General features: G+C 46.0%; 1 protein-coding gene across 5 annotated transcripts; it reads right to left on the reverse strand.

The window, feature by feature from the left end:
• Positions 1-833: 833 nt before the first annotated feature.
• On the reverse strand, positions 834-21,997 carry rad51c (RAD51 paralog C). 5 transcript variants are annotated; one of them, XM_033045764.1, is made up of 9 exons: positions 21,770-21,997; positions 19,707-19,965; positions 12,757-12,923; positions 10,049-10,182; positions 7,901-8,026; positions 6,571-6,637; positions 3,903-3,963; positions 2,412-2,472; positions 834-1,569 (listed from the first exon to the last, which is right to left on the reverse strand). In XM_033045764.1, exons 1-9 carry the CDS (start codon positions 21,885-21,887, stop codon positions 1,471-1,473), a joined length of 1,092 nt encoding a protein of 363 aa, XP_032901655.1. In that variant the 5' UTR covers positions 21,888-21,997; the 3' UTR covers positions 834-1,470. The 5 variants fall into 5 exon arrangements, 4 of the variants coding, with proteins under 4 accessions (XP_032901655.1, XP_032901654.1, XP_032901656.1 ...); XM_033045763.1 differs by having other exon boundaries at positions 7,895-8,026; XM_033045765.1 differs by lacking the exon at positions 2,412-2,472 and having other exon boundaries at positions 7,895-8,026.
• Between the last annotated feature and the right edge of the window lie 2,349 nt (positions 21,998-24,346).

A 24,346-nucleotide genomic window follows, 5' to 3' on the forward strand; every position in this document is an offset into this window, starting at 1 on the left:
CCATGGTGGGTGAAACGATAGACAAGTTACTGTAAGGAGGGGAGAGAGGAGTTTGTGAGTGAGGCGGGACAGGCCGTCGCCGATGGGGCAGGAAGGGGCGTTGCCATCCCGGTCGTGGCATTGATCGACCAATCTGTGTGGCGCTGACTGAAGGAATCTGCGCACGCGTGTTTTTTAAGATTTTTAAACCTCGACAAATTTTACAATAGACCACCAATCGGAACAAAACTTGTTGCACTCGCAGCACAGGAAAACGGTGAGTAAACTGGCGAAAAAAATCGTAGCACTATTGCGTAACATTTTTGCGCAAATAGAGAAACCGCGCAAACCGGAAGAGCACAAGATCAGAGTTTTAGTTATGTATAGATAGATAGATGAAACATAGAAACATAGAAACATAGAAATTAGGTGCAGGAGTAGGCCATTCGGCCCTTCGAGCCTGCACCGCCATTCAATATGATCATGGCTGATCATCCAACTCAGTATCCCGTACCTGCCTTCTCTCCATATCCTCTGATCCCCTTAGCCACAAGGGCCACATCTAACTCCCTCTTAAATATAGCCAATGAACTGGCCTCGACTACCCTCTGTGGCAGGGAGTTCCAGATTCACCACTCTCTGTGTGAAAAAAGTTCTTCTCATCTCGGTTTTAAAGGATTTCCCCCTTATCCTTAAGCTGTGACCCCTTGTCCTGGACTTCCCCAACATCGGGAGCAATCTTCCTGCATCTAGCCTGTCCAACCCCTTAAGAATTTTGTAAGTTTCTATAAGATCCCCTCTCAATCTCCTAAATTCTAGAGAGTAGATGTATAGATAGATAGATGGTTAGAATAGAAGATAGATAGATAGATTTATTTTATTAAAGGAATTGAAATTCCATAACCACCACCATTGAACACATGAACCAGATCCCAGGATCACAGGTGTAGCAATAAAATAACAATGTTATCAGACTCCTGTCAGGCAGGTAAGTGCTGCAGCAGTGGGTGACAGACCAATGCCATCCTGAAAGGTGACCACAAAATGTATTTACTTGCAACACATCAGAACAAGAGATAAAATAATAATTAACACCTTGAGGGCTTTAACAAACGTTAAAGGTTGTGCTGATTCAGGAACATAAAACTGGCAAAAAATGTGGACTCCTGGAGGAAGGGACTGAGGTGGTTCTAACTCCTTGAACGTGTGAAACCAAGGAGATCCAGCTTCCATCACGGACCATTGTCCAGCGATCCTCAGGTTCAGGTTCAGTGGGCAAGAGAGCAAACCTGGCAAAGGGCAGGGAGAGCCAGTTCCTCCTTACAAGGGGAAACTTACAGTTCTCCGGTCCATTCAGATTCACAGAACCTGCTGCCAATTCGGACCCAACAGTGATCCAAATCCAACCACCCACTTGGATCCATGACTATACACGGGGTCGCCGGGCTTGTTTCTCACGACGCCACTTGGATCAACGTGGAATGAGTCACATCACCGCCCATCCTGGTCATCTGTCCGCGGGCGCTTACGTGGGTTGGCAGAAGAACTTGAAGATGGCTCTGGCGGCTGGACGTCACGAAAACCCTGTGACTGAAAATGGAAAAATAGGGATAGGAGAGAAGCAATTACATTGTCTGTACGGAGTTCGTACGTTTTCCCTGGGACCGCGTGGGGTTTCTCTGGGTGCTCTGGTTTCCCACCACATTCCAAAATCGCGCAGGTTTGTGGGTTAATTAGCTTTTGTAAATTGTTCCTAGTGTGTGGAATAGAAATACACACCTAAGGAGGGTGATTGTTGGGCGACGTGGACTATGTGGGCCTGTTTCCACACTGTTTCTCTAATCTAAACTAAACTAAAATCCCTCTTTCCTCCTCGTCCCAGACACTCCCTTTTAACATTTCCATTATCTTTCTTTTCTCCCTGTACAACTCTATTTTTGTCTTCCCTGCCCTTGGGACCTCTCATCACTGCACCTCCTCCCATCTTGTCCCCAACAATCTCTCTTCACATACCATTCCCGAACTGGGAGCATCCTTTAAGGTGGCACCTGGCAAAGCTGCTGCCTCATGGCGCCGGAGACCCAGGTTCAATCCTGACCTCGAGTGCTGCCTGTGTGGAGTTTGCACGTTATGTTTTGACAGCAAGAGTTTCCGCTAGATGCTCTGGTTTCCTCCCGCATCCCAAAGACATGGAATTTTAGTTTAATTGGCCACAAAAAATTGCCCCTTGGGGAGTGCATGAGAAAGTGGGAAAACATAGAACTATGTGAATGAGTGATCGATGGTCAGCATGAACTCGATAGGCCGAAGCGCTGTTTCCATGCTGTATCTCTAGAACTAAAACTATTATCTGTTGAAAGGGGTGAACAGTTTCTTGAAACTAGCAAACCTCAAAACTAAATGTAGAATTGAGATACTGGCAGAGGACTCACGGTTATCTGGTATGGTACTGTCGCTTCCTTTTGAGTTGGCGATTTATAGAGGGAAGCAAACCTAATGAGGAAAGAGAGCAAAAGCTGAAAGGACTTTGCACAAACAGCTCAGTTCATGTCTGCCAGTTTCTTGGAAACTATCCTTCCTTATAAACTGGACGTGACATTAAATTAGACTGAGCAGTTTCACTTTACAGTTTAATTCAACTTACATTTACAGTATAAACTCTGGCTTTACTACATTGTCCCACATTTAACTTTAAGGGTAGAGTAATGTATTAGCCACATTCCTGGACCAATGAACCAGCAAAATGATTGTTTGAGCTGTGAACTTAATTTGTACAAAACAGGAATCAGTAATAACAATGGACAGTGATTAGAAAATGCAACAGTTCATTAGTACATGCAGAGAAAGGAAACTTTGCCCCTTACCCAGTCAGGGCCTACATGTGACTCTTCACCACCAACATGGAGAACATAGAACAGTACAGCACAGGCCATTCGGCACACAATGTCTGCGCCAAACATATTGTTAAAGTATGTTTAAGAAGGAACTGCAGATGCTGGAAAATGGAAGGTGGACAAAAATGCTGGAGAAACTCAGCGTGTGAGGCAGCATCTATGGAGCGAAGGAAATAGGCAACGTTTCAGGCCGAAACACTTCTTCAGACTGAGATCTCCTTTGCCTACATGTGATCTATATCACTCCATTCCCTACATGTGCCTGTCTAATATCCTCGTAAACTCCACTATTGCATCTGCCTCCACCACTATCTCACCTACCGATGTGTGTAAAATAACTTCTCCACACATCTCCTCTAAACTTTGCTCCTATCACTTTTAAGGTGAGAAAAAGGCAGAACATCTCCTGGAATGGGAATACATTAAGTACCTAAACACATAAACGGCAGATTAATATCAACCTTGTTGGTGAAGACCACGCTCAGACATGTTAAACAAATTGAAATGCTACAATGGATTTAAAGGCCACTAAGCCCAATTTACCCATCTTGTTATTGTCACATGGATAGTGGCTTTGTTCAATGCAACTAATCAAAAGACAAGGCTCAGTGGTGCATGTGCTGCCTCACTGCATCAGAAACCCAGGTTCATTCCTGACCTTGGGCACAGTCCAGGTGGAGTTTGCACGTTCTCCCCGTGACCTTGTGGGTTTCCTCCGGGTGCTTCGGTTACCTCCCACATCCCAAAGATGTGTGGGTTTGTAGGTTAATTGGCCTCTGTAAAATTGCCTCTAGTGTGTAGGGAGTGGATGAGAAAGTGGGACAACATAGAACCAGTGTGAACGGGTGATCGATGGCCAGCATGGACTCAGTTGTAGAAGGGTCTGTTTCATGCTGTATCTCTAAACTAATGGCAGTGCCTGTTCACACAGGGCTGGTTCACCCCTCCCCACTGGGGGCAACAAAGCTCAGTGGCAACTATGATCTCACTCAGCCGTCACATGTTCAATACACCTGTTTCATCTCTTACCTGAGGTTGCCTTCCCAGTGTAGAATCAAGCGAGCGGTGGCTGCATGACCCCAGCTTTCACCTGGTCAAAACAAGAAGCCATCTTTAGCAGCGTCAGATCTCTGTTAAACCCAGGACAATAGACTCTGGAGCTTTGGAGAATCCCGTTGAATTTTACTAACTACCAAAGATGGTTCTGCTTGACCGAGCACACGGAGTCTGGGGACGCAAGGCCGCTACCTTAGAATAAAACTCTGCTACGTGGGCCTGAGAGAAGAGAAGATTTCTTCAGCCAGGCTACGGATTGTTGGAATTCTCTGCCCCAGAGGGTGGCGGGCATTTTGACATTGTTACTAACACAGGATTTAAGGGAATGAATTAAGGAATTGGATGAGGAAAACTGAGGAGGGAAGCAAAGTAGTGACCTCATGGTAAAGTAGGCTTATTAGGCATCCCTCTCCCGCTGTGCTAAAGATATTATGCTGGGAAAACCATCTATTGTCCATTAAGTGAGGCTATTCTTGAGCATGAAGGTGGGAAGAGTTGCTCCGGAGAAGCAGTCCTGGCATTCTCAGTTACTCAGGTGTGAGAGAAAACTAGGTGATGCTTGCAAATCAAGGTGCAGACAAATACTCCACAGAGAAGCCAACAGCTGGGATAGAGTTAAACCTGTACCTCAGAAAGGCAGTACTGCAGAGAAATTAGGTTAAAAAGAGTTAGGTTCTTCTGAATGAAAGATGAAATTGGGGCAAGTGAGAAAAAATTATTTGTGAGAATTGTCCATTAGAAATGGATGGAGGAAATGCAAGAGAATATTTAAATCTATTTTTTAGATAACATTCTGTGATGTTGCATTTTGCACATGTATTTGTTTGATGTGCTGTATTGGTCCAATAATTTTTGGACTAGTTATAGAACATTTACTTAAGATCCAAGGATAGACAAGGTTAGGAAGATGAAGCAAGCAGACACTGGGAGGATTTGAACATAAATCCAGTGCAGTGCGAGGCTCTGGAATCTCTGTGTTGACCACTGTCTGGGTAACTTTAACCCTGCATAAACTACATTTGATCAACATAGTAGTCCAAGAACTTAAATCCTGGTACGAAGGCAATAATGAACGAATATTAGGCACCAGCTACACCATAGTTTAATATTAATTAAATAACACCACACACACACACACTGGAGCCATTTTAACCATACCAAACACGTGACCTTTTAAAATATGGTATGACCACAGAACATAGAACAGCATAGCACAGGAAAAGGCCCTGCGACCCTCAATATCCAAGTTAAACGTGATGCCATGGTAAACTAATCTCTGCTTGCACATGATCCATATCCCTCCATTTCCTACATATCCATGTGCCTAAAAGCCTCTTAAATACAGCTGTCATATTTGCCACCACCACCACCATCCCTGGCAGTGCATTACCAGTGCCCATCATCCTCTGTGTAGAAAAACTTGCCCCACACATCTCCTTTAAACTTAGCCCCTTTGACCTTATAGGTATATAAGGTTTGTTGCTGAAATTTATGCCCTGTCCTGTTACTAATGTCATAAGGTCATAAATGATAGGAACTGAATTAGGCCATTAAGCCCATCAAGTCTACTACGCTGTGTTTACTGTTGAGGAGACAAGTTGTCCATGTCCACCAGTTCTGGACGTATGGGTTTGGCAGTGCTTGTGCTATGGTCCACCAGTGGTTATATCATGGTAACAGAACCCTAGCTGGACTTTAACCTAAAAGTGGACGTCACTCAGATGCTCGAGCTGCCCGAGGCCAGCTGCCCAAGGGTGATGGAGCAGAGCTGCCATCTTTGCATTTCAAAAGGTCATGGGTCATGGCTATTGGCCAATCACGTGGCTACTCCGGGAGAAAGGCTGACATTACCTAGTCATTGGCCAACACAGAGATTACAAAGGACACAGGGCAAGGCAGATCTCGTACCAGTGTCTCGTCAAAGCCCTTGGCACCTTTCTTCTGCCCTGTATCTCTCAATCTCCCATGTATTCCCTATTTCCACTGCTCTACCATTGGACTAAACCTCAGAAATACCCTCCCTAAACCTCTCCTCAGCCTCGTTCACCTTTAGGATACAATTTGGTAGAGCTATTACCTCACACCTTCGGGGACCAGATTCAATCCTGACCTCCAGCACCATATCTGTGCAGTTTCCTTGTCCTTTCTCTCACCACTTGGGTCTCCTCCAACATCCCAGAGACATTCAGATTGATAGGTTCAAAATACTCCTTGTTTTATGAATGGCAGAACTGCTGGGCAGAGGGAAAAGGGGTTGCAGAGAAAGCCAGTGAGAGAATAGGATTCCCCAGTGATCATGTATGGACTAGTTGGGCTGAAGGGCAACCTCCTGTGCTGTAAGAAATAATTTGGGAAAACCCCACCTCTTCACCAAGCAATTGATTCACCTGCCCCTTGACCTCACTGCCTGACCCAGTGTAAAATATTGCCTGCTAATAATCAGTGCTTGGGATTTTATACATTAAGGTGCTACACAAATGCAGGTATTTGTTACGTCTTTGCGTGTTCATACACACGACTGTGTTGACAGGGCGGGGAGAGAACGGGGTAGAGAATGTGGGTGAATAAGCTGGACCCTGTGCCCCGGAGAGTTGCAACGCTTCTTTTAATACAAAGCTAGCCTTAAACTATGGATTCTCACCGAGTGCAGGTACCAGCGTAGACTGGGTTTCCCCAAATCGTGTGGTCATCTGGTTGGTCAGCACCACCTGAAAGAGTAAATGGTCACTATTGCAAGGCGAGGAACAAATCTATCACAGCGAGAGAGCGTGCAAGAGCGAGATAGAGCACAGAAACAGGCCCTTCGGCCCAACGTGTCCCAGCATACCAGCCATCACCTTGTTACAGTAATCCTGCATTAATCACATATTATTTTATTCTACCCTCATTTCCATCAACTTCCTTCAGTATCTACCACTAACCTACACACACACACACAATTAACCTGAATGTCTTTTGAAACGTGGGAAGAAACCGGAGCACCCGGAGAATGTGCAAACTCCACACTAACAGCAACCAAGGTCAGGATCGAACACGGGTCCCTGGTGCTCTACCAGCTGTGCCACTGTGCCCGTTAATCATTGGGTTAATCAGATGTTATGAACTCATTCATTACAGGTCAGTTTCCCATCAGATAACAATTTGGAATAAAATATTTTTTCTCAGAGTCCGGTTCCAAAGCAGTGTTGACGGAAACAAGAGCAAAAAGTAAATTGCTGGAAGTACTCAGCAGGTCAAGCAGCATCTGTGGAGGCCAAGGGATGGTCAACACTTTCAGGTCGAGACCCTGCATGAGGATCAGTACTTTGTTTGTGGTCTCTCAAAAGTTAAAACTAGATTGCGTTGTATACCCAATAGCACCTTTTGTCTACAAAAGTATTAGGCCCAAAACATCAACTATTTATTTTGCACCACAAATGCTGCTTCACCAACTGAGTTCTTCCAGCAGTTTATCTTTCGTCCCGGATGCCAGCATCTGCAGTCCTTTAGTCTTCTTGACTGAAACCAGGTCTGGCCTTGTCTGGGGCAGCACAGTGGTGTGGCTCGCACAGCCACCACTTCACAGGTGCAGTGATGCCAGTACTATCCTGACCTCTGGTGCTGTGTGGAGTTTGCACATTCTCTCTCTAGTTTGCTCTTGCATGACAAAAATATGTGGAGAAGTCTGAAGAAAGGATTCCCAGCCCAAAACGTCTCCTATCCTTCTATGATTGAATGGGATCGCCCCAGGGACCGGGCGGGGCTGGGAACAGTCCAAGAGCAAACATAGGCTTCAGTTTCATAATGGCTAAATGGCTTCCTTCTCTACACAAGGAGGATGCCCCCCCCCCCCCCCCCCCCCCAGCCAAGGTGAGGTCATGGAGTGAAGCAGTCGAGCAGATCAGAATGAACTGAAGCTGTGTGCTGTTCCAGCCTGGTTGTTGCCACTCTAGTCCCGGGAGAGGCGGATGCCAGGTTTTACTCACTGCCACCTTGTGGTCATTGGCCCTGGTGATCAGCTGCTGAGCCAGTCCATTCAGCAGCCGCGTCCGCAGCGACAGATCCTCCAGGTCGTGGCGGAACGGGAAGGCAATACTGTCAATCACCACTAACCGCACCTGGGAAAACATGGAACAGAGTTCAGCCCAACCCCAGGCAGGGAGCGCAGCTTTTGTAGCATTAAAGAAAACAGCTCAACATTTACCATCTCAAGCGCATTTAGGATCTTGAGCAAAACACCAAGTGCTGGAGTAACTCAGCTGGTCATCTGTGGAGGGAATGAGAGGCGACGTTTTGGGTCAGGTCCCTTCTTCTGACCCGAAATGTCAACTGTCTATTGCCCTCCACAGATGCAGCCTGGCCATCGAGATACTCCAGCACTTCGTGTTTTGAATAAGATTCCGACATCTGCAGTTCCTTGTGGCCCACTTAGGATCTTGAATGTTTGAATCAGGTCACCCCTCATTTTTCTGAAATCCATGGAAATCAGACCCAGCCTGTCTGGCTTTTCTGGATAGAACAGCCCTCAGCTCAAGAATCAGCCCCGTGAATCTCCTTTGGACTCTCTCACAAGTTACTGACCCCAGGTTTCCCCACTCAGACCAACCCTTGCCTGCTACCCTCTGTCTCCCATCTCTGGACATCCAGGGCTCTGACTTGGACTTCTGCAATATCTTTAGGCAAAGTTGCTCACAGTGTTGTCAGGGAGATGCAGCATTTTGATCCTGTGACACTAAAAGAATGGTTATGTATTCCCAAGTCAAGGTGATGTGCTGCTAGGCAGAGAGGAGGGGGCAGAGGGGAACGGGGAAGAGGAAGATTGTGGGAATCTGGAACTGCTGCAGTTCCATGAATTTTGCTCTCCCGTATACCCCAAACATGTTAGTGTACAGCTGGCTGGGCCAGGAGCTCTGCCTAACCCTCCCATCAACATTCGGTTTCATTCCTTAGAAGGTGCTCCTTTAAACATAAAACTTTATCCTACAGCTAGGTCAAAGTGACCTAATACCTCCTGAAGTGTTTTGGTGACGTGCCAAGGAACTCTTTTGTTAAAGAAATGCAAGTCTCAGGACCTGAGCCAGTAGCACCTTACCTGGGGCCACAGAGTCAATTTAGAAAACAGAACAACACAGCACAAGAACAAGGCTCTTTGGCCCTCAATGTCTGTGCCAAACATGTTGCTAAGACCATCACTTATCAATCTGCACATAACCCATATCCCTCCATTCCTTGCATATCTATATGCCTATCCAAAAGTATTTTAAATGCCACTTCTACTTCCCCAGCAGGGTGTCCGAGACACTCACCATCCTCTGTGTATAATACACTTGCCCTTTAAATTGAAGCCACTGCTCCCCCCAGTGGCCACACTGAGCACACATTGGCCTCTTTGACAAGCTGGAGCTTGAATTCTGACAAGCTTAAAGTACACTCTCATCCCTGTGGTTGCGCCGAAAATGTTTGAGTTACGCGCTATCTTGTGGTCCAAAAGAGATCTGACCCGTTTACCCGCTTTTTCCCTGCAAGATGCAGAAGGAGCTGTGTGCAATTTAATTCACTAAAATGCACTCTTTTAAATTTACATGGCTCCACATTAAGATCTTAAAGGGCCAAGGAGGAGAAAACAGGAGATTGGGAGTCCATGGATACAAAGCATGAATCAACAGATATGAAATCATTGTAGTGGCTGATGAGGCATTGTCTCAATTCCCTGCATATCCATAAACGTCTCTGCTGTATCAATCTCCACCAACTCCTGTGTAAAATAAATTGCCCCAGACATCTCCTTTAAACTTTGGACCTCTCACCTTAAAGTTATGCCCTCTAGTCTTTGACATTTCCACCTTGAAAAAAAGTTTCTGACCCAACTATGCCTCTCATAATTTTAGATACTTCTACCAGGTCTCCCCTCAACCTCCAACGTTCCAGAGGAACCAATCCAAGTTTGTCGAAACTCTCCTTATAAAAACATATCCATCACTTCACAATAACTGGGTCTAAATCCTGGAATTCTCTGGTTAATGGCACAACGGAAGGACCTTCACCAGAATGACCGGTGATCCAAAGAGGACATCTCCAGGAAGGAGATGATCCACCAGCCGAATCTTGGAGGAACAGTCTAGGTCTCGACCACGCCTTACCTTGCGATGTTCAGCTAGGAAGTCATCCAGCAGGTGAGCCTGCGCCAGGAGCTCCACATAGTCACGGCAACGGAAGTAGTAGATGCGAGAGAGGATGCTGGAGACGGTGAACTCTTTCACTGCCTCTCGCTGGGCTGCAGGGCAGAAGCCATCAGTCTCACTTCTTGCACTGACATTTGACCTCCCCCCAAATCCCAGAGCTCCAACAATACATTGGACAAGACCATGTCTGATTATATCCCTCGGACTGGAATGAAGTGCCTCTGGAAATAGTTCTAACGGCTCTAACAAAATATTTTAATCAACAAAACATTTTATATATTGTCTTTTTAATCTTCTAAACTCAAAGAAAATACAGAGCTGGAATCTGCTACCCGTTAACATCCATTGTTATTCTCATGATTCTCCACAGCATCCTCCGCATGGAGAGATCAGTGTTATGGTGGCAGCATTTGATGTAGAGTCATGTCCATCGGAGGGAGGGGGCAGGAAAGTGGGGTGTCTGCTGAGGACCTCTGCCCTGTGCTCCAGCCTTTATCCAATTCCCCAGAGAGCAGGGCTCACTATCAGGAGAGAACCAATACTGGACTTTCCTCCAAAATTGCAATCAACAATTTTAAATTTGAGATTCAAGAGCTCCTGGCTTTGTGAGCTCAAGAACATGAATGCTTGTTTCTTAGCTGTTATATGATTTAGGCGGCTATGAAGCGCCAGGGAACATACTGTGGTTTCAAAAGGCACTTTAGAAAAGCAAATTTTGTAATAAAGTAATTCAGTGTCAGAAGAAAACCCATTCAGACGTGTGCTGGCCGTTTGAGCTGTCCCCTTAGTCCCATTTCTCTATCACCACAGCATTGCAAATTTATATTTTGCTAGAATTTAATCTCTTTTGACATTTGCCATATAAATTGTTTCCATGCTGTTTAAGGAAGCACATTCCATATTAAAACACTGCATCAAAATAAAATTTTATTGCCCACTCTCATTACAGATGGGCAATCAGCAGTCTTGTTTCTCTGTTCTGTGGTGCCAATTTCCCAATCTCAGACTCCGTCAATAAACAGATGATAGGATATAGACACACAATGAACTGCAGATGCTGGAATCTTGAGCAAAGCACAAAGTGCTGGAGAAACTCAGTATTTGCCTCACGCCAGGTAGCATGTTCCAGGCACTCAACACCCTCTGTGTAAAAAACATGCCGCGCACATCTCTTAACTTTGGCCATCTCACATTAAAGCTACACCCTCTCGTCTTTGACATTTCCACGCAGTCTAACTTTTCTGACTGTCTACCTGATCTATACACCTATATTAATATGAGGAATATCTAATGATTCAAGAATTTAATTGTCCTATCTCGGACATATGACAATAAAACACTCTTGAAAGTGTGTTAGTTTAGTAATAAAGTCCAAGGGTGCTAGATTATCAGTTTTACTGAGCTTCAAACCTTTACCTTTCGGTAATTGAACTTTACTTGTTCATGGCATAAAGCTGAGGCACTTTATGGCACTGGTAAGGCCACATTTGGAATATTGAGAGCAATTTTGGGCACCATATCTGAGGAAGGATGTGCTGGCTCTGGAGAGGGTCCAGAAGAGGTTTACAAGAATGATCCCAGGAATGAGTAGGTTAACCTATGTCGGCACTGGGCCTGTACTCACTGGAGTTTAGAAGAATGAAAGAGGACCTCAATGAAACATACAGACTAGTGCAAGGCTTGGATAAAGTGGATGTGGAGAGGATGTTTCCACTAGTGGGAGTCTAGGACTGGAGGTCAAAGCCTCAGAATTAAAGGACATTCTTTTAGGAAGATGAGGAGAAATTGCTTTAGTCAGAGGGTGGTGAATCTGTGGAATTCTTTGCCACAGAAGGCTGTCGAGGCCAAGTCAGTGTATTTTTTAAGGCAGAGATAGATAGATTTTTGATTAGTACATGTGTCAGAGGTTATGGGGAGAATTGTAATTAATTTCATTAGCCAAATATGAAAACAAAACATGTATATAAATTATACGAGGAATTTGATTTGCCATACAGTCATACCAAAAAAGCAACAAAACACACAACCACATAAAAATTTAACATAAACATCCATCACAGCGGCTCCTCCACATTCCTCACTGTGATGGAAAGCAATAAAGCCTCCTATGCAGGAGAATGGGGTTAGGAGGTAGCGATAGATCAGCCATGATTGAATGTAGTAGATGATGGGCTGAATGGCCTAATTCTACTCCTATCACTTATGACCTTATGCATCATAAGTATAGTCTTAATGCCCATATTTGACTTTATTTTAAAGTTCATTCACAGTGCACAGGAAAAGCCCTCATGTAGCATTGAGATGATAAGGTGTGCGACGGGTATTCTCAAAATACCCTTCCTCTTGGAATGGTGCTCTGGGATCTTTGATATGGACTCGAGGGACAGAACTACACTTGTTTAACATTACATGATGATGTTGGCTATGCAGCATTCCCACGGTACTGTGCAGGGAATTCTCCACCTCATATTTCTGCTCAAACTGGAATGTGATTCTGGTTTGGAAATGCAAGAGCTTCCTGCTGAAGTACAGCACAGCGGGAAGTCCAACAAAGTCTACACCACGCCAACTTTAATGGCCCACCTCAAATGACGAGGGAACTCCTACTGCCCCATCCCCACCCCCTTTTGCTGTACCAGTTGGCTGAGCTCAGCTGAGCAGCATACCTTCGTCCTGACCAGACTCGGCAATGAGGTGACAGTGGTGGACAGCAGCTTGGGCAACCTCGGCCACCCGCTCCACGACAAAGCTGCCTTCGGTGTCGATGTACACAGACTCCCCACCAAGACCACCGAAGCACTCAGGGATCTGTGCGTCCACAACTAGTTGGATACTGTGCAAAGTTGAACAAAATTAGAGAGAGGGTCTCAGTAAACCAAGCAATCACAGATACACAGGTGACACAGTAGATTACAGATGCTGCATTCTTGAGCAAAAGAAACAAACCTTCAGAGGAACTCTGCGGATTGAAGGCTTCGGGGGAAAGTTTGCAGATGATGCTAAGATAGGTGGAGGGGCAGGCAGTCGAGAGGAAGCAAGGACTCTGCAGAAGAACTTGGACAGGTTAGGAGAGTGGGCAGAGAAGTGGGAGATGAAATTCAGTACAGTATAGCATAGTGCAGAGTCATGCATTTTGGTAATAAGAATAAAGGCGTAGATTATTTTCTAAATGGAGAGAGAATCCAGAAATCGGAGGGGCAAAGGGAAGGGAGTGCTGGGCAGGAATTAATTTGCAAGTAAAATCAGTAGCAAGGAAGGCAAATTCAATTTATATCAAGGAGACTGGAACACAATACAATACAATACAATTCAATTTATTGTCATTTGGACCCCTTGAGGTCCAAACGAAATGCCGTTTCTGCAGCCATACATTACAAACAAATAGACCCAAGACACAACATAATTTACATAAACATCCATCACATTGCTGTGATGGAAGGCCAAAAAAACTTCTCTCTCCACTGCACTCTCCCCCCCGATGTCAGAGTCAAAGTCAAAGCCCTCGGCGGGCGATGGCGATTGTCCCGTGGCCATTAAGCCACGCCGGGTAATGCAAGGTCGCACACCGGGTCTTGGTGCTAGAGCCTCCGGCGTGCGCTCGCAGCCCGCAGCCATTCCAAGCCGCGCGGGGCGGTGCTGTAAGGCCCCGCTCCAGGTGCTCTTCAACCCCGCAACTCGGGCGGGAGAAGTCGCCGCTGCGGAAGCCCCGAAAAGCGGTCTCCCCCCAGGGACCCGCGGGCTCCCGGTGTTACCGTCCGCCAAACCCGCAGTTGCAGCCACCGAATCTCCGGGGGTCGGGTCGCAGCAGCGTCCACCACAGCTCCACCCGCTCTGGACTCGGCCAGCTCCGCGACGGTGAGGTGAGTAGTCGGCACCACAGCCCCCGGTCTTCCTGTTGGAGGCCGCTCCTCATTGCAGCCCCAACGACAACGGAGAACCGACAAAGAAAAGGTCGGGTCTCCCGTGCAGGGAGAGATTTAAAAGTTACCCCCAACCCCCCCACACCCCCCCTCACACATACCCCAACAAAAATAACAAAAACTACATAAAAACATAGACATAAAATAATAAAAACGCAGACGGACTGCAGAGGCCGCAGCTGACGAGAGTCGCGCCGCCTACCAGAACACAAAAACAGAGATGGAATGCTGAGGCTCTAAAGGGCACTGATCAGGCCGCATTTGGAATATTGAGAGCATTTTTGGGCACCTTATCTGAGGAACGACGTGCTGGCTCTGGAGAGGGTCCAGAGGAGGTTTACAAGAATGATTCCAGGAATGAGTGGGTTAGCATATGATGAGCATTTGACAGGACTTGGCCTCTATTCGCTGGAGTTTAGAAGGTTGAGGGGGGACCTCATTGAAACGTACAGAATAATGAAAGGCATAGAGTGGATGTGGAAAGGATGGTTCCACTGGTGGGAGGGTCTCGGACCAGAGGTCATAGCCTCAGAATTAAAGGGCGCTCTTTTAAAGAGAGGTGTGAAGGAACTTCTTTAGTCAGAGGGTAGTTAATCTGTGAAACTCATTGCCACAGAGGGCTATGGAGGCCAAGTCAGTGGATATTTTTAAGGCAGAGATAGACAAGTTCTTGATTTGAAGATAGACACAAAATGCTAAAGTAACTCAGCAGGGACAGGCAGCATCTCTGGAGAGGAATGGGTGACGTTTCGGGTCTCGACCCTTCAGAATCTGAAGAAGGGTCTCAACCCGAAAAGTCACCCATTGCTTCTCTCCAGAGATGCTGCCTGTCCCGCTGAGTTACTCCAGCGTTTTGTGTCTATCTTCAATATAAGCCAGCATCTGTGTTTCCTTCCTACACAAGTTCTTGATTAGAATGGGTGTCAAGGGTTATGGGGAGAAGCAGCAAAATGGGATTAGGTCAAGTCACATTTATTTATATAGCATATTTAAAAAAACAACTCTCGTTGGCCAGTGCTTTACATTTGTTATAAGAATAGTATAAACAAACAAACTACATACATATATACATATAGCCCTCGCTCAGTGGACGTCAGGAAAGGCTTGGGAGTATAGATAAGATTTTAGTCCTGACTTAAAGGAGTCGATGGAGGGGGCAGTTCTGATGGGAAAGGGGATGCTGTTCCACAGTCTAGGAGCTGCAACCGCAAAGGCGCGGTCGCCCCTAAGCTTATGCCTAGACCGCGGGATATTCAGCAGCCCCAAGTTGGCCGATCTGAGGGACCTGGAGGTGGAGTGGTGGGTGAGAAGATTTTTAATGTAGGAGGGGGCAAGCCCATTGAGGGCTTTGTAGACATAGAGGAGGGTTTTGAAATGTATACGGAACCGCACAGGGAGCCAGTGGAGGCCAGGATCGGGGTGATGTGGTCCCTTTTTCGGGTGCCCGTCAGGAGTCTCGCTGCGCCTTTTTGGACCAGTTGCAGGCGGGACAGGGAAGATTGGCTGATGCCAGTGTAAAGAGAGTTGCAGTAATCTAGGCGGGAGGAGATAAATGTGTGGATGATCTTTTCGAGGTCATCAAAGTGGAGGAATTGTTTTATTTTAGCTATCGTCCAAAGCTGAAAGAAGCTAGCTTTTACCACGTCATTGACTTGTTTGTCAAATTTCAGTGCCGAGTCAAATATCACGCCGAGGTTTTTGACGTGAGGTTTGAGTAGTGGGGTAAGGCTTCCAAGACTGCTTGCTATCATTTTGATTGAGTCCGAGGTGGCAGAGATCAGCCATGATTGAATGGCGGAGTAGACTCAATGGGCCGAATGGCCTAATTCTACTCCTATAACTTGTGAGCTGGTCAAGCAGCAGCTGCAGAGGGAAATGAAAAGATGCTGTCTCAGATCAGGATCTTTTGGTTAAAAACTTTGTCTATCCATTTCACTCCACCACAGATGCTGCCTGACCCACTAAGGTCCTTCAGTAGTTTACAAATACACAGGTTGTCCCCATTGTTCCTGGCTTCCACCCTGACACCAACCGCAGATTGACGATTGTTTCGCGGAACACCTTCGCTCAGCCCGCGCGAACCAACCTGATCTCCCGGTTGCTGGACACTTTAATTCTCCTTCCCATTCGTTCACAGATCTTTCTGTCCTCAGTCTCCTCCACTATTGTCAGAGTGAGGCCAAATTGGAGGAACCGCATCTCATATTTCGCTTGGGCAGCTAACAGCCCAGTGGTATGAATATTGATTTCTCTCACTTCAGGTAGCCCCGGCATTCCCTCTCTCTCTATCCCTCCCCCACCCAAGCTGCACAAGCTTCTCCTTTTCACCCTACAAAGAGCTTACAATGGCCTGTTTCCTTTATCATAGTTACTTTTGTGCATATCTTTCATTCATTGTTCTTTATCGCTCTACATCGCTGTCTATATTACTTGTTCCCCTTATGCCTAACCAGTCTAAGAAGGGATTCGACCCGAAACATCACCCGTTCTTTCTCTCCAGTCATGCTGCCTGTCCTGCTGAGTTACTCCAGTTTTTTTGTGTCTATTTTTGGTTTAAACCAGCATCTGCAGTTCCTTCTTACACAATCCACCCTGACTGCCCCCTGCCAGTCTCTGCCATTGTGTTGGTCCTTGGCTAGAGTGACTTCCAAATAACTTTGTACTCTGGATCAACACAACAGTCTATATAACAGGTACACAAAAATGCTGGAGAAACTCAGCGGGTGCAGCAGCATCTATGGAGCGAAGGAAATAGGTGATGTTTCGGGCCGAAACCCTTCTTCAGACTGAACCGAGTCTATATAACAGGGCAACATTTGTTTTTAAATATACAGATTAGCAAACCAGATTCTACACTTTTTTTAACCCACCATCATTTTGCCAATGCTTTAAATAGCACAATGTTCTTCTGAACCTCAACCAGGCAACTTTCACGCGTCTGACTACAAATTAGTCCACAATTTCTACAGCTACCTCTACTAGGGTGTAGTCCGTCTGGTGCATGTAACTTATCCTTCAGAACTTTCAACTGCCCAAACACCTTCTTCTCAGTAATAGTGACTGCACTCCACCTCCGCCCCCTCACTCTCGTGAATATATATCTCTGTAGATATCAAAACCATTTACATTACTCCCTGAAAATGGCATCACAGGTAGAAGGCTTTTGGTACATTGGCCTTCATCAATCAGGTTGGTATATTATGCTACAGTTGTACAAGATTTTGGTGAGGTCACATTTCGAGTATTTTGTAGGAAGGAACTGCAGTTGCTGGTTGGTTTGAAGTATTATGTTCAGTTTTTTTCACCTTGCTATAGGAAGGATATCATTAAGCTGGAAAGAGTGCGAAGATTTACAAGGATTTTGCCAGGATTTGAGGCCCTGCGGTTTAGAGAGAGGTTGGTCAGACTGGGATTTTATACGTTGGAGCAGAAGCTGAGGGGTGATCTTATAAAGATATATAAAATCAAAAGAGGAATAGACAGCGTGAATGCACAGAATCTTTTACTCAAAGTAGGGGAATCAGGAACCAGAGGATATAGGAGAGGGGAAAGATTTAATAGGAATCTGACGTGCAACCTTTTTCACATAGGGTTGTAGGTATATTGAACAAGTTGCCAGAAGAGGTAGGAGGCCAGTACTATAACTTCTTGCTTCTAGCAAATGAAACATAAATAAACCAAAGGAATAGTTAGATCTTAAGCCGGGTGTTGAGCAGCCAGGTTGTTGTCTCTGCGTCAATGTCTGCCAGGCCCTGAGCACCATTTGGTACCGTAACAACAATAAGGTGCATGGATAGGAAAGGTTGAGAGGGATATGGGCCGAACATGGGCAGGCAGGACTAGCGTAGATAGAGTATCTTACTCGTAATGAACAAGTTGGGTCAAAGGGCCTGTTTTTGCACTGTGACAGAGCAGAGATATAGATCGGCTGAGATCTATGTCAAAACAGGTAACTATGGCATAGAAAGAATCCATTCAATTCATTATACCACAACAGCTGAAAAAACTCTTCCAAAGCTCACCCTCCCTCCCAAACTCTCTTGGGCTCTTCAGGGTCATCTCTGTGACAAGTGTTTCTGCTGCCACCATCCTTTTAGGCAGAAAGTTCCAGAACCCTACCATCCTCTGGGTTAAAAAATAATGACTCATCTCCCCTCTAATTCTAATGCCAATGACCTTCAATCATTGGCCCTCAACATAGATCCTTCTGCTCCTATCACCATGAGCTGAAGGCCTTCCAGTCGCGGGATAAATCAGAACATCTAACTGCCCAGAAAGAGGCACTCTGCCTATGATATCAGCCTCTGCTCTTTCAAATAGCCCTCTAATTGGACCCACCAAACAAATTGCTGGAGGAACTCAGCGGGTCAGGCAGCAGCAGAGGAGGGAAATGGACAGATGAAGTTTTGGGTCGGGACCTTTCATCAGACGGATGAGACTACCCACTTTGAAGAAGTTCTTCTCCTCTCGACGGGAGTTCTGCAAGACTCTCTCTCACTGCTCCCCCATCGATTCCTACAACTCTCCTGCTCTTCGGCTACATTCACACGCAGACTCGCTACCACAGCCATGCGTCCTTCGTCAGTACTCATCTTCACAAAGGGGGGTCCTGATCCCAAATGTCCATTTCCCTCCACAGATGCTGCTTAACCTGGTCAGTTCTTCCACCACCTCGTTTATTGCTTATGATTCCAGCATCTGCAATCTCTTGTGCGTATGACTGGACCCACTGCCCTTTCCGTTCCCAACATCACCAGAAATTGGTACTTTCAATTAGTTTTCCATTGCTATTGAATTGACTTCCATTGCCCTTTCAGACAGCACATTAGAAGTCAATCTGCAATTCTCATCTCTTTTTTTGTTAAACCATTTTTGCTAATTAACTTAGTTACTGGCCTACCTGTCAACACATAGCCTTCCCAGCAAGAGTCACTAAAGTGCCACATGAAGCTGGAACCCATGCCTATCAAGTGCTGGAGTAACTCATCCGGTCAGGCAACACTCAAAGCTACCTGACCAAAAGCCAATGCAGATGTAAGCCCAGGGATATGAACCTGGGCTGCTCATACACAGCTCCAAGCAGTACATCTACCCATTGAGGCGCTGAAGCCGCCATCCTCTGACTGCAAAGAAGCTGACGAATCAGCTCTCAAAATTGGATTTTGCAGATTTTTAGTACAAAGTTGGTGACATACTAACAGTACCACACAGAGGCAAGGAGCAGCTTCTAACGATGCATGGGCAAGACTAGCAGACAATGCAGTAGATTAAGTTAAAGGAGATGCACAACACTTCTATCTCACCAGGAATGATTGCTGGGGTTCCTGGATGGAGGAGGTATAGGGACAGGTGTTTCATCTCTTGTGGTTGCAGGGGAAAGTACCTGGATAGGGGATGGCTTGGGTGGTGTGAGATGAGTCAACCGAGGAAATGCGGAGGGCGTTATCTCTGTGGAAGGTTGAAAAGGGTCGGGTACTTCAAACCAATGAAAGGCAGAATCCAACAAAACACGGCAGGTAGGCAGTGGATTCCGGCGAACATAACAAAAGTAACAAACTCAATTGAAGGAGGCTTTCTAAAAAATAAGGCAAGTGCCAGACATGGAGTAATACTAGTGACGAGTAGATTGCTATAAAATATGGCAATACTGAGTTTATGGCAAGGCTGAGTTTCACAGACGAGGCGAAGGTTCGTACCTTAGCTGTGTTTTACCAACACCAGGAGCACCACAAATCTCCATAATCTTGGCAACTGGCACCCCTCCCCCTAGAACTTCATCCAGAGCTGAGCTGAAGGTGATTATGGAGCCTTGAGCATGCTCTTCTTCCAGCAGTTCCAGGGCTGTGCATTTCCGAAATGATGGCAACCCATCACTCTGCTGGGATTCCTCACCAGAGCTCCTGCATCTCACGATCTGTAGGACTTCCAAGGCCTCCTCTTTAGAGATGCCTACCTCTATATAGTGACAAGAAGGATCAGGAATTAACAGCTCTGAAAAAAAAGGAAACACTTCCCTCTGCTGCTCAAACAGTCTGGTAAACAATCAGGTGGAGATAAAAAATGTTTTGATGCTGCTGTGTCAGACATAGCTCATAGAAGTGTGAGCTGCAAGGAGGATGCTATGAGGCTGCAGGGTGACTTGGATAGGTTGGGTGAGTGGGCAGAAGCATGGCAGATGGAGTATAATGTGGATAAATGTGAGGTTATCCACCTTGGTGGCAAGAACAGGAAGGCAGATTATTATCCGAATGGTGTCAGATTAGGAGATGGGGAGGTGCAACGAGACCTGGGTGTGCTTGTACATCAGTCACTAAAAGTAAGCATGCAGGTACAGCAGGCAATGAAGAAAGTTAATGGCATGTTGGCCTTCATTGCGAGAGGATTTGAGTTTAAGAGCAAGGATGTCCTACTGCAGTTGTACAGGGCCTTGGTGAGACCACACCTGGAATATTGTGTGCAATTTTTGTCTCCTAATTTGAGGAAGGACATTATTGCTATTGAGGGAGTGTAGGTTCACGAGGTTAATTCCCGGGATGGTGGGACAGACGTATGATGAAAGAATGGGTCGACAGGCTTGTATTCACTGGAATTTAGAAGGATGAGAGGATATCTTATAGAAACAGCAGGAAAAAATGTTCCCGATGTTGGGGAAATCCAGAACCAGGGGTCACTGTTTAAGAATAAGGGGAAGGTCATTTAGGACTACGATGAGGAAAAACCTTTCCACCCAGAGAGTTGTGAATCTGTGGAATTCTCTTCCACAGAAAGCAGTGGAGGCCAATTCACTAGTTTATTTTCAAGGCAGTTAGATTTAGCTCTTACGGCTGAGGAAATCAAGGGCTATGGGGGGGGGGGGGAAGCCAGAACGGGGTACTGATTTTGGATGATCAGCCATGATCATATTGAATGGTGGTGCTGGCTCGAAGGGCCGAATGACCTACTCCTACACCTATTTTCTATGTTTCTAACAGTATAGTGTAGGAAGGAACTGCAGAACAGTACAGCATAGGAACGGGCCCTTCAACACACAAAGTCTGTGCCGAACATGATGCCAAGTTTAATTAATCTCCTTTGCCTACACATGATACTTATCCCTCCATACTTTGTATTTTAATGTGTACCCAAAAGCATCTTAAACATAATTATGACATCTGCCTCCACCTCCACCCCTGACCTAAACCCCACACTTCAGAAATGTATCCTGCACATCTCCTTTAAACTTTGCCCCCCCTCACCTTAAAGCTGAGCACTCTAGTCTTTGACATTTTCACTTGGGGAAAGAGGTTAGGACTGTCAATCTTATTTGGACTAGTAATCCAAAATCTTGGAGCAATGATTTGGATACAGGGGTTCGAATTACACCATTTGGTAGCGAGAGAATTTTTGGATAAACTTGGAATTAAAAAAAGTCTGTGTAATGGTGACCATATAACTATCAAATCTCATCTGATCTATTTACAAAATGTAACGGGTCATAGTTACCCTACACTCCGGACCCACATGATGTCCTCTGAAATGGCACAATAAACCACTCAGTTACTAAACCCTGCCATTGGCGCGTACTATAAGGAACTGTAGACGCTGCTTTGCCAAAGTGCTGGAGTAACTCAGCGGGTCAGGCAGCATCTCTGGAGAAAAGGAATAGGAGACGTTTCGGGTCTAGACTCTTCACTGAGGTACGGTGGCGCGCCTCTGTCCTCGGTTAGTCACGGTAGAATGCCCCTGCCCACGGCGGGTTACGGTAGCTCACGGCCTGTACCTTTGCTCAGCTCGCTGGCTCTCACCGCGGTAACATCCTCAGCGCTCTGGAAACCGCAGGCAATAAGCTTGGCTCTCAGAGCGGGTGGTAGCGGAAAGCTGCCCAGGTCCCTCTGCATCTTTAGAACTGGCAGCTTCGCCACTCCTGCAGCCTCCGGGCGGCCACTTCAGTAAGGAGGCCCGTCCTCCCGGCAGCGCCGCCGCTTTCCCGCCCAACCGCCGCAGAGCCACCTCACGACCAAGTGTCGGCACTGCAGGTCTTTAAAGGGGCAGCGCAGCCCAGAGGCTGCATCTGAAGCAAAAATACACCTCCTTGGAGGTAGAGTAAATGTTTCCAGTCCATGACATGTTTATCACAAGTTAAGTACATAATCAAACGTAATACATTGCAGAGAATATCGCCCACCACTCTGGAACGTCTTGCATTCATGTGTGTTAGATTAGAATTAACCGTTACCAAGCCATAATAATAATAATGGATGGGATTTATATAGCGCCTTTCTAATACTCAAGGCGCTTTACATCGCATTATTCATTCACTCCTCAGTCACACTCGGTGGTGGTAAGCTACTTCTGTAGCCACAGCTGCCCTGGGGCAGACTGACGGAAGCGTGGCTGCCATTCTGCGCCTACGGCCCCTCCGACCACCACCAATCACTCACACACATTCACACACAGGCAAATGTGGGTGAAGTGTCTTGCCCAAGGACACAACGACAGTATGCACTCCAAGCCATGATGCAACTCGTCGAGGACAGCACAGTGGCACAGTTGGTAGAGCATAGAAAATAGGTGCAGGAGTAGGCCATTTGGCCCTTCGAGCCTGCACCGCCATTCGATATGATCATGGCTGATCATCCAACTCAGTATCCCATCCCTGCCTTCTCTCCATACCCCCTGATCCCTTTAGCCACAAGGGCCACATCTAACTCCCTCTTAAATATAGCCAATGAACTGGCCTCAACTACCTTCTGTGGCAGAGAATTCCACAGATTCACCACTCTCTGTGTAAAAAATGATTTTCTCATCTTGGTCCTAAAAGACTTCCCTCTTATCCTTAAACTGTGACCCCTAGTTCTGGACTTCCCCGACATCGGGAATAATCTTCCTGCATCTAGCCTGTCCAACCCCTTAAGAATTTTGTAAGTTTCTTTAAGATCCCCCCTCAATCTTCTGAATTCTAGCGTGTACAAGCCGAGTCTACTACAGCATCTGTCAGTGGTTCCCAATCTTTTTTAGTTCATGGCCCCCTTGGGCTCTTTAATTTTTCTGTGCCCCCCCCTGACATTATTAGCGGAAAAAAGTGGCCCCCTAAATCCCAAATTTTTTCTGTGCCCCCCCTGAAATTTGCCATGGCCCCTTTATGGCCACAGGTTGGGAATCACTGATTTAGTAGAAACAAGGAACTGTAGATGCTGGTTTACAAAGGAAAGACTCAGAATGTTGGAGTAATTGGAGGTGTGGGTCAAGCAGCTTCCCTAAAGAATATGGATAGGTGATGTTTTCGGTCAGGACCATTCTTCAGACCTGGCATCATCTATCATTGATAGCTCTTGCCCACACCCTCCCCTAACCTTTTTCTATCAGCTATCTTCCCTCTATTCCAGTCTTGATGAGGGGTCCCCACCCAAAACCGGTTCATTACCATTTACAGATGCTGCCAGACCCGCTGAGTACCTCCAGCAGTTTCTTTTATCCTCAGAGAATGTTGTTTATCAATCATTCTCTAGTAAGAGCATCGCATTCAGTTTATAGCGCTGCAATGTGTATGGAAGTGGTTGATAAGAACAATGTGGGCTCGAAAATTCCTTTCATACAGGGAACAGGTGTAGGAATGCTGTAGCTTCAGTGGTTTAAAATGTTTTAATTCTCTTTATCTCTTTACTTCCCCTATTCTAGCTTCAACATATGAACAAGCATCTCATGTTATGTGGGTACACCAGACAGGACATTCCAATGATGAAACTCATTGGAGGTTTTCTAATAAAGTCTTTAAATCCCTTTTTCAGTCCACCGCGATCTTTTACCCTCAGTCTGCTCTCCATAAAGAAGCTGCATGGTATTCTGTTATCAGACTTTCTTATGACATGTTCTGCCCATCTGATCTATGATTCTTTCAACAGTGTGTAGATGCTGGGGTGGTTTGTTTGGTACAGTATCTGTACATCTGGAATCTCTTGTGTTGCCACTTGATGTGAAGTATTCTGCACGGACAGGTCATGGGTAATGTCTTCTGTATACTGCCCATGTCACACAAACATAGAGCAAGATGGACAATAGGCAATAGGTGCAGGAGTAGGCCATGGTTTGAGCCAGCACAATATGATCATGGCTGATCATCCACAATCAGTACCCCATTCCTGCTGAGTATGACAACAGCATTATACACCTTCACTTTGATTTAATTTTTAGAAATAAAGTATGGAAACAGGCCCTTCAGCCCACCGAGACCACCCTGACCATCGATCACCCAATCACACTTGTTCTATGTGTAGTAGCCATTTAGATTAACTCAGTATGTTATAACTATAACCAATTACCTTTGAATGTTATCTGCCTGTAATTATGTGGGTGGGAT

The sequence above is a fragment of the Amblyraja radiata genome, chromosome 28 (genome assembly GCF_010909765.2).
Source record: "Amblyraja radiata isolate CabotCenter1 chromosome 28, sAmbRad1.1.pri, whole genome shotgun sequence".
Lineage (NCBI taxonomy): Eukaryota > Metazoa > Chordata > Chondrichthyes > Rajiformes > Rajidae > Amblyraja > Amblyraja radiata.